Here is a 10,626-nt window from a genome sequence, read left to right on the forward strand (position 1 = left end):
TATCTCCAAGTGGATAAAATTTTATCTATGTAATGTTTATATATTTGATCTGGCAGCATCGGAGGCATCTCGGTTCACTGAAGGCACCTCAATTGTTCCTTACGTGGATTCTCACTTCTTATCTGTGTTGCAACGATTTTGAGCATCAGAGGCTCCTCCAGTTGATCTAAGATGCTTCAGCTACTATTCATCGGAGGCGCCTCCAATCAACTAAGGCACCTTAGGTCACTTCCACAACAACTGCTTTGTTGGGCATCCGAGGCGCCTTGGGTCTTCAGATCTTCATGGTCAACTTTTGAGTTGACCATCTTCTGACTCTGCTCGATTGGGTGATGCTTTGATCTTCTAAAGTTGAGATAACCCAAACCCAACTCTGATATTCTCCTTGAACAAGCTTCCTTCCTAGTTTCTCATCCCTTGAAACGCTCCGTGCATGTCCTTCTCGCTCCACCGGTGTACTCTTTCATAGCTCCTCCTCCCTCAGATGCACTGAGCCCATCGACTCCCTGTCTATGTCATCATTCTTGCCCATCACATTTTCCACTTAACTTTTTTTCTTCCTAAGTTTCTGCATACTTAGACACTAGGCATCAAATACACACATGACTTGGCTTAACTTAACTCAATTGATCACATCAAAATTAACCTGATGTAATTAAAAAAAGAGGTGGACGAATGGTTCTTTTATACTGTATTGGGGGCACCTCCAATGAACCAGGGTGCCTCCAATGGTGTTGATCCATTTGGAAACTTTGCTGTTTATCCACTTGAGGGTGTCTTTAATCATCTAAGGGTACCTCCAGTCCTATCTGAGATGCCTCTAATCAACCCAAGGTGCCTCTAATGACTGAAACTTCATCTACGCAAAAGCGCCTCCATCCATCCGACGCTTCCAATCAGTCGAGGCGCCTCAAACACTGTTCATCCAAGTTTCATCATTTGTTTGCTCCAAGTTCCTGTAAAACGTGTTAGTCCAAAAATAACAAAGATATCTATAAAATAGAGTTAGCATATATAATTAAATTATGAATTAGATCATGTCTAACACAACCAGGATCTAGTCTTGGTTTCAACTTAGATTTCCAAAATGAATCTAAGTTAGGCCAACACCTACAGTCTCATTAGGACTCGTTTTTACTGGATCTCTTTCCTCTAGTTATTTACTTGACCTTACCTGCCAAATATCTGATCCTCCAAACCTATTTAAAATTTCTCTGGTCCTGCTTAGTGTCTGATTAACCTAATTAATTAAGATTTTTCTGCAACATCAAGTTAGCACAATAGATATAAAATATCAAAGTAAAGCAATGTTAGCAGTATTCAAAATTTGCTAGTGTAGTCGACTGCACGGTCGCACATGCTTAGAGTTGACTCAACCAAGACTTCTCATTACCCAGGGTTACTTCCCTTAAGGGTTTTTCATTGTCTAACTTCATTCACTAGGACTTTCCACTGTCTAATTTCACTCATTAGGACTTTTACTACCCAACTTTACTCACTAGGGCTTAGCTTCACTCACTAGAATTTTTATCGCTTAACTTCACTCGCCATGACTTTTACCATATAGTTTCACTCACTAGGGCCTAGTTTCACTCACTAATACTTTCACCGTTTGACTTATTTACCAGAACTTTCAGCACCTACCTTCACTTACTAAGACCTAGCTTCACTCACTAGGACTTTCACCGCCTAGCTTCACTCATCAGGATTTTCACCACCTGACTTCACTCACTAGAATCTAGCTTCACTCATTAGGACTTTCATCGCCTGACTTCACTTACCAGGACTTTCATCATCTATCTTCACTCATTAAGGATTAACTTTTTTCACTAAGATTTTTCATTGTTAGTCATCCGATCAACCTTTAACTTAAGTAAACTTCTCTCTTGCTAGTCATCTGGTCATCCTGTGACCTGACTAGACTTTTCTTTGGTTGTGTCAACATTGACCAAACTCCATTAAATATATTGACAAATAAATATCAAAACACCAGAGGTCGATTGTACCAACAATGCAAAGCAACGATCGATGAGCATGAGGAAGAGAGGAGAAATCGCATGAAAAAGAGAGAAGTTGCAATTTAGGAAAAAAGAAGAGCCGCGTGAGAGAGAACTACGTGAGGAGAGAATTAAGATTTCTAATACTCTTGATAGTTTTATTCGGTTCGACAGAAAAAGATTAGTTTATCCGATTTAATTTAATTTTTATTTTTAAAATTGAAACTAAATTGATTAAACTGACATAATCGATATTTAAAAAAAAACTAAATTTTCAAATAAACAGAATCAAAATTTTAGATTCCATTCGTTTGATCGATTAAGTTGGTTTAACTAAAATTTTACTCGTCCATGGCAGCAAGCGTGGCGTTGCGTTGCGTTGCGTTGCATGTAGAAGGCCCAAGGTGGGAGAGGGGTTGGTAGCAGAGGGAGGAAGAAGAGTCGAAGCTGTAATTTCAATGTCACTTGAGCCAATTACATGACTACTTCACTGTTCGATCTATTTTATTTTTTTGATATATCAATTCTAATTTTTAATTTTTAATTAATCGGACTCATTCAATAGGAAGTGCGATTTCTTAACGGTTACCGTGGAAACGTAACATGTGCAATAATATTAAAATTATAACAGTTACGATTTTCTAACTGGTATAAGATAGACTTGTTCACTTAATATTTATATGGTAATAATATGGAATCATAGTTACTATAATATAGATTTATCATATTAAACAATATTTATATTGTAACCATAATTATCACAACACAGATTTACGATGTTCACGTAATTATCAACTAGTGAAATTGACCTGCTAAAAAAAAATCAAAATCGATAGAACAATACGTACATTTGAGGATAGCTGTGTATTTGTATAAGGGAGTTGAAGGGATAAAATGTTTTTTCGATTAGTATTGTCAAATAGATCTATTCATGGTAAGACAGACCAACTTATTAAAGACCTTTCATATGGTGGGAAGGGATGGATTGGCCTGCAATTCTGACGAGCTGAGAAATTTTCAATCTAATTTAATGTAGGTTAGACAGGACATCCCATGAGTCTGTAAAAAAAAAATAAAAAAATATATTAAATATAAAAAAATAAAATTTTAAGTTCCAATTATGAATTAGGCAAATCAAGCCCACATATGTATTGAATTTTTTATTTTAATTTTAAATTAAAAAAAAATCTCAATCCATACGTCAATCCAAATATGGCATGGGTCAATCTATCTAAAAAAAAATATTAATAAATTTAGTTAATCTCATTGATTATTTCTGGATGATCAATCTGGTCCCACAGAAACTTTCTACCAGCCATCTGGATAAATCAAGAAACACGCACGACGGTTAACCCAAAATCCTAGTATCCTTTAGTTAGGTTCCTCATTTGAAGAAATTTTTTTTACAAATATATTATAATTAAAGATTAAATTGTAAATATCTAAATGACAATTTAGATATCTTATGATGATACCAAAATCCTTTTGGATTGATAAAATTAAAATTCAATCGGTTTAAATAATTATTGGAGGGGTCAATCCGGATCCAAGACGGTTCTAACTTTCATTAAAAAAAAAAGTAAAATGATTATGAAATCTCTTTTATTTTTTCCCCGAAGATAAAAGAGTATTTATGATATCAAATTATATTATATTTTAATAATTTTAAAATGTTTTTTTAATGAAACGGATAATGAGAGGTTTCTACCGTTATAAAATCACTCAGGCGCGTTAGGTAGGCAGTCAGTGAGTCGTCGGTGTGCATAAAGTCCACCATCCAACAGACTTCTTCCTAATTCGCCTCCGAATTTGTCACTTATAATTTAGTCCTCATAAAAAATAATTTTGCATTTTCCAAATCATAAATGGTCCTGATTGTTATCTACAAATTGAGTTGGTAATTAAAATTACAGATTATAATTTATAAATTTCATCTCGATTATTTCTTCAGGTTAAAGGTTTAGAATGTAAAATTGGTGCAAAGGCGTCCTTTTGCCTTTTGGCCCTTCTCCCTCTCCAATAAAATAGCGAGCTGCAAGCTTTCAGCCTTCCCCTCCTCTCTAACATCCGTTTTATCTTCTCCCGTCCCAGATCCGATCGAATCGCCGGATTTTCTCGCTCCGAGGACCGATCTCGATCACCGGGATAGGGCGAAGAGCGCTCCGATCCGAGAACTTCGGAGCCTGCTCCCTCCATCGATCCGCGCATCCCCTCGTAGATCCGGAGGCGGCGAAGAGGATCCGGAGGCGATGAGCGGGAAGGCGGCGGCAGCGATGTCGCCGGCGCAGTCGAATGGGCAGTTATTCACCATCGGGCTTGTCACCGCGTGGTACTCCTCCAACATCGGGGTGCTCCTCCTCAACAAGTACCTGCTCAGCAACTACGGGTTTAAGTACCCGATCTTCCTCACCATGTGTCACATGACGGCCTGCTCCCTCTTTAGCTACGTCGCCATCGCCTGGCTCAAGATCGTGCCGATGCAGTTCATCCGGTCGCGCGTCCAGTTCATGAAGATCGCTGCCCTCAGCCTCGTCTTCTGCGGTTCGGTGGTTAGCGGGAACGTGTCGCTCCGGTACCTACCCGTTTCGTTCAACCAGGCGGTCGGGGCTACCACGCCCTTCTTCACCGCCGTCTTCGCGTACCTTATGACTCTCCGGCAGGAATCGTGGGTCACCTACATTACCCTCATTCCCGTCGTCACCGGTGTCATTATAGCTAGTGGGGTGAGTACTTTGCATATGCCCATTGATATATGTGATTCATCAGATAGATACCCACAGTTCTCAGGAATGTTTGATTCATGTGTATTTTAGATAACTTGTTTGTTTGCAGATCATCTCCTCTGTCAGAGTCATTTAGTTTCAATTTCGAATGGCCAATAGGTACTAGATGAGCTTATGGTTCATGGTTTATCGTTTCTTTGCCTCCTAGTTCATATTCTCGTCTTTTAGGTCCCTTGACTTGGCTTCCTATGTTAAATAGTTGTTACAATGATGTCAATTGACTATTTCTTATATGGTTGACTAGTAGGCTTGTGGATTGGTAGAATAGTTTGTTCTGCCTGCTATTTTGTAGTTACACGACCATGTTTTATTTGGTTGCCTACATTTGGATGTTCAACGTTGATTGTCTGATTGAAAGGTGCTTTGTTATGCCATGCTTCATTCTAGGTTGTAATAGTGCTTGTGTTGTAGAGCAAAAGTTTCTTAAACATTCGACTAGACCTCAATGCTGACACTATGATGGTTAACCTTTGTAGGGGGAGCCAAGCTTTCATTTGTTTGGTTTCATTATGTGTATTGGTGCTACTGCTGCTAGGGCACTTAAGTCAGTGTTGCAGGGAATTTTGATGTCCTCTGAAGGGTGAGCTATCAATTCCCTTGAAAATTCAAAAATTCAAAAAAAAAAAAGACAGATTTTCTTAACCACTTCTTTTCTTGTACAGGGAAAAGTTGAACTCTATGAATCTCCTTCTATATATGGCTCCAATCGCAGTTGTTTTTTTACTTCCTGCAACAATTATAATGGAGGAAAATGTGGTTGGTACCACAATAGCACTTGCTAGACAAGATTTCAAGATTATATGGTATCTCCTGTTCAACTCTTCTTTGGCCTACTTTGTGAACTTGACCAATTTCCTGGTCACCAAACATACGAGCCCTTTGACCCTTCAGGTACACCTTGTTCAATGTTTTGTTCATGAATATTAAATTATGAACTCATTTTCAGAAATTCCATTCCTGGAACTGAATAGATATTATAGTTTAGAAGAATTAGATTGATTAGAGTCGAATGTGTAAGGGTTTAAGAATGGAGGGAAGTCAAAGAAAATTATTTTTTGTTAATGTAATTATAATTTACTTTTTTTGAATGTCGCTATTGACATTATCATGCATAAGTTAGAGAAAGGATCCATGAAACAGACTCAGAACAGTTGGGAGAAACATGAACATATATATAAACCACCAAAAATATTGAAACTGACAACTGTTATCAATCTTTTCTATCATATCTCTAGTGCTTCTTAATTAGGGAGTTTTTTCTGTTATTGTTTACAAAATTACGTTAGAATAATGCCAATATAAGTAATCAAAGTAAATTAACTCAATACACCTACCAATTGGATCAGTCAAAAGGAGTTAGTCTCACAATTTTGTATTGGGTTACCAATTGAAGCAAGTAATCTTAATGGCTAAGTTGTTCGAAATCTAAATTGATCATTTTGTCAGTAGTAGTTCTAGCATTTGGAGACAAGGAGCCAAACCTGCAAACCGATGAATTGATTAATCATCTAAAATCTTGAAACACAGCTGAGAGAGGAGACAAGAAGATTTGAGGTGGTACATGATCCCTTAATATTCTTCATCAAGCCTTAAAGTCACAAAACCCAAAGTATTTCAGGCAATCAGAGTGACTATATTGTGTTTGCTTGTTTACTACATTTAATTCTATTACAACCAACACAATATATTAAATAACTGTATTACTCTAATTAAGCTGAAAAGTTTTGATCACAATATGATTCTAACAGGTAACTGAGTTGCATACTAATCTTGTTTTTTTTTCTTTCCATAAAGGTTCTCGGAAATGCAAAAGGAGCTGTGGCTGTGGTCATCTCAATCTTAATATTCAGGAACCCAGTCTCCGTTACAGGAATGGCTGGTTACACACTGACCATTATTGGTGTAATTCTCTACAGTGAGTCAAAGAAGCGTAACAAGGGAAGTTAATCCTAGCAGCTATTAGCCCAGTCCTCACCGGTACTTGTGACCCCATAACATATTGGATCACAAGGAATGAATTGAAGTCTCTTTTGTACCATTTATAAGCCAAATAGTGTGCTCAGAGGAAGATAATTTGTTTGTTAGATGCGTTGTTTACATCAAGTTGGTAAGCATTCTGGGCCTTCATCATCTTGTTATACACACAATTATACATTCTAAATTTTTTGTAAGAGTATTGTTCTATCTATAAATTTCGCCGCAATCATATTATTGATCTAAACTACAATTTGTTCTCGGTTGATCATATTATATTCCTGATGTGTGAGGTACCCAATTGTAGCCAATGATTTTTTTTTTGCATCCTGACGGCTTAAGTATCCGCTAAGATCCGACCCAGATTTTGCTCTTAATTTAACCTATATGTTGATTCATATCATTCACGTGTATGTTGATTCATTTCATTGTGTTTTTATATTCTAGTTACATGTATATCTCATCCTTTACATAGAGGATTTCTTTATAGGATCAAATGTAACCAGTACAGTCAGCTCTTACAATATAGTTGCAAGTGACTTGAAGATTTATTCGGTAGATATCATTTCATTAATAAGGAAAAACAAATAAAGCCAATCAATCATTCAGCAATTCAGGAGAAACTACTGTATGGCAATCCAAGAGAATGCTTCTGCTAATCCTTCAACTTACTACTATCATTCTATTTTAAACATTGCAATCCAAGAAATTCGTAACTTAGAAACCAATCGACGATCTTGTTATTGTTGCTTAAACCATGATAATGTTAGTTACAACACAATGTTTTTGGTTTACAATGGAATTCAATCTCATCGCAACCACTACCACTTCCATCAATTGAACTCATACCATCACATAGGTTGTGTGGGCAATTCGGACTAGGCTAAGAGGATTGATCTTCCAGATGTCTCAGCCTGTGACCCAAAAGCATTGCACAAGAAAGAGATTACCGGAAAGGGCTAGAGAAGTTAGTGTAGCTTAATAACAGTTTTGAGACAATCCACATGGAAAAGTTAACTTCGTTATCTATGAATTACATTGCATTCATGAATTAGCGAATTGAAACCATACATTGGGCAAGATATTAAACACTGATCTATTTGTTAGAGACAATATCCCAGCTGACTATTTCCTTATAATCTAAGTTATTGCAATCATGGATAAGAGAATTAACATCCTAAAATTGACAGGTTATTATACGGTGTTTTGTTAGATTGAGGCGTTATCATTCAGCTTACAACTATCGGGCAATTTAGAATAACCATACTAATAGAGTTTGCAATACAAAGTTCGAGTAAAAGTAAAGACACCTAAAGGGAGAGAATAGAAGAACCTGTCAATAAAAATAGTGGGAAGAATGGTGCAGCTAGATCAGATTCAAAAACCAGAACCTAGGCATTGTTTGTTTCAAAAACATGGAAACAAGATATGGTCAGTCAAAAAAGTGAAAATGAGACTAAAACTATAACCGTTGCTCGTATTACTCCTAGAAGTACTGATAATAACCAAAGCTAGAATCACTTAATGCAAGCGATAACTACTTATCCTTATGTTGCTACTGCAACTAAATCAGTTTGTAGCATTAACAACTCAAAAATCTCATTGAAAAGCAATCTGATTGTCAACAAAAAAGGGCAGAAGCAGCATTGCAAATGAAGAAGCTATATAGAACCATGCACTGAAAGATAGAGTCTTTACCAGAGAAACGACTTCACAGCCAATCCCTCTGCTGCAATTTCAGAGGTAAATACACCTCAGAGAGATACTGGAATCCAAATGAACTTAGTGCTTGTATCTCAGCCTTTTGCCTTGTCTTGACCATCATCTCGAGCTCCTTGACCCACCCTTCATTCTTCTTAACGAAGTCCTCCTCCAACAAGTCTTTCCCAGCCTTCACGTCTTGATCTGTCATGGGGAGCCGACATTGCTCCGGCACCTTGTATTTATCCAGATCGCTGGGCCGAACCCCCAGCCATTTGATATCAGGAGTCGTCAAGTTCGAGCTGTCGTAAGACATATTCTTTGACCCACACATGTACACTGAGAGGATCTTGAGGCCGTAGGGATCACTGTCGACGAGTGCCAGAACCGGGAGCTTCAGTTCAGTCTTCATCCGCTTGAGGAAGAGCCTGGTAGCAACATCCGGCTGGCCTTTGGCGGTGACGATAATGCAGGGGAACCTGTTGTAGAAACGATCCTCCGCGAGCCTCATAAATGCGGCGTCTTTCTCTACGAGAAGAATGAACAGGGCGTCGCTTTCGAGGTTGCCGACCCGGTCAATGTTTGGGGGAATGGCCTTGCCGCCGATGCCCATCTTAGTGCAGTCAATTCGGTCACCGTCGTCAGTGAAGACGAGGCGACCAACGACGACACCCTTCTCGGAGGCAACGACGTGGAGGGAGGATCGGGTGCATCCGAGCATGCAAGAGACGTCATCAAGGACGGCATCGGAGTGGGACTGGTCCTGGAAGAGCTTCACGTCGGTGTAGAAGAGGTCGCGCTTAGTGATGTGGATGTCTCGGCGAAGGACGGCGTAGACGAGGGAAAGCACGCGGGCTGTAATGGTGGCCTTGCGGACGGTGGAGAGACTAGCGAATGGGCGTGAGGATGATTTGTCGCGGAGCACGATGCGGTCGATCTCGGGGACGTAAAGCTGGTTGGAGGCAGCGCGGGAGGGCACGTCGAAGGAGAAGCCGCTCCCAGCAAGGATGGATCGGGCCACCGCGAGGACGGTGCGCTCGATGGCGACCTGCACGGAGGCAACGTCGCGATCGGAGACCTCGCGGCAGGCGGAAGAGAGGTTGAGGTCGGAAAGGGAGACGGCCTTGGAGGAGGAGGCTTCAGATCGGGAAGCTTCGTACATCTCGCGAATGGAGGCGAGGATTTCGGCGTCGGACTTGAGATGCTTCCGCAGCCCTTGGGCGTGGGAGTCCTGCCTCCGGGGTTTCTTCAAGGTGGAACCGCCCGAAATAGAGGCCACCGGTGCGGCCGCCTCAGAGCGGCGCCGCTTCCTCTCAGACATCGAGCAGTTCGGCGGTGCCCTGGAGGAAGACAAGATGGACAGTCCAGTGTTTACCAACTTCTAGGGCTTCTCTCTTTTTTTTCCCCCAATTAAAAAGGCCTTTGCTAAATTTAGTAAATTAACTAATTAAATCTGAATTTTAAATTTATTTTTTAAAATGATAATAGTAATATTAATACTAAGAGGCTATTTTAAAAAAATAAAAATAAAATAAAATATAGAGTAAAATAAATTTTCTCTAAATAGTTATAGATGCGTCCTCAAATTGAAGCTTGCAACAAGCTGTTGCATTTGCTCCAAATGTTTGTTATCGAGAATCGAGATCCCTTCCATATTGGCTTCTCCTATTTCCCTTCTTCCTCCACCGCTTCCCTTCTCTCCCTTGCTCCATCGCCGGAAAGAGCAGGAGCAGGGTTCCGAGGACTCCATCTCTGGTCACCGCCATCACCATGGCTACTGTGTGATAATACTCGTATCTCCACCAGAGTGATGGGTACACATGGGAACTGTGCACCAGAATACGCTAAGACTAGACAGGTAACACTAAAATCAGATGTGTACAGCTTTTGAATAGTTGTTTAGAACTTATCTCCGGAAGAAGAGCTATCGACAATTCAAGAAGTGCAGGCGAGCACAATCTAGTTTCGTGGGTGAGTTTGCATTTGTTTGTCTCGTTAAATACTTTGGTAGTCATCTCGTTTCTATTTCATTCTAAGTATGCTGTTAGTTAATATTTGAGATATGGTTTGATCTTTACTACAAAGGAAGAGCTTCTTCATGCTCGTTAGGAAATGAAACCTTTCCAAAAAGTCATTGATTCATCGATATCATTAATCATGCTTTATTTGGT

At 39.5% G+C, this 10,626-nt stretch overlaps 2 protein-coding genes across 2 annotated transcripts; one reads left to right on the plus strand and one right to left on the minus strand.

Moving 5' to 3' along the window:
- Positions 1 to 4,038: 4,038 nt before the first annotated feature.
- On the plus strand, positions 4,039 to 7,001 carry LOC122005454 (probable sugar phosphate/phosphate translocator At3g11320). The gene is made up of 4 exons (XM_042560487.1): positions 4,039 to 4,720; positions 5,257 to 5,360; positions 5,443 to 5,671; positions 6,575 to 7,001. Exons 1-4 carry the CDS (start codon positions 4,247 to 4,249, stop codon positions 6,725 to 6,727), a joined length of 960 nt encoding a protein of 319 aa, XP_042416421.1. The 5' UTR covers positions 4,039 to 4,246; the 3' UTR covers positions 6,728 to 7,001.
- A 466-nt stretch (positions 7,002 to 7,467) lies between these two features.
- LOC122005452 (DNA topoisomerase 6 subunit A-like) lies at positions 7,468 to 9,873 on the minus strand. The gene is made up of 2 exons (XM_042560486.1): positions 8,453 to 9,873; positions 7,468 to 7,668 (listed from the first exon to the last, which is right to left on the minus strand). The coding sequence occupies exon 1, from the start codon at positions 9,774 to 9,776 to the stop codon at positions 8,466 to 8,468; it is 1,311 nt and encodes a 436-aa protein (XP_042416420.1). The 5' UTR covers positions 9,777 to 9,873; the 3' UTR covers positions 7,468 to 7,668; positions 8,453 to 8,465.
- Positions 9,874 to 10,626: the final 753 nt, after the last annotated feature.

Source organism: Zingiber officinale, chromosome 7B (assembly GCF_018446385.1).
Source record: "Zingiber officinale cultivar Zhangliang chromosome 7B, Zo_v1.1, whole genome shotgun sequence".
Taxonomy (NCBI): Eukaryota; Viridiplantae; Streptophyta; class Magnoliopsida; order Zingiberales; family Zingiberaceae; genus Zingiber; species Zingiber officinale.

Coding starts and splice junctions, on each gene's coding strand:
- LOC122005452 (XM_042560486.1), bottom strand. CDS start 9,776: ATGTCTGAGAGGAAGCGGCGCCGCTCTGAGGCGGCCGCACCGGTGGCC.
- LOC122005454 (XM_042560487.1), top strand. CDS start 4,247: ATGAGCGGGAAGGCGGCGGCAGCGATGTCGCCGGCGCAGTCGAATGGG. Junction 4,721..5,256: donor GTGTCATTATAGCTAGTGGG/GTGAGTACTTTG, acceptor TAACCTTTGTAG/GGGGAGCCAAGCTTTCATTT. Junction 5,361..5,442: donor ATTTTGATGTCCTCTGAAGG/GTGAGCTATCAA, acceptor TTTCTTGTACAG/GGAAAAGTTGAACTCTATGA.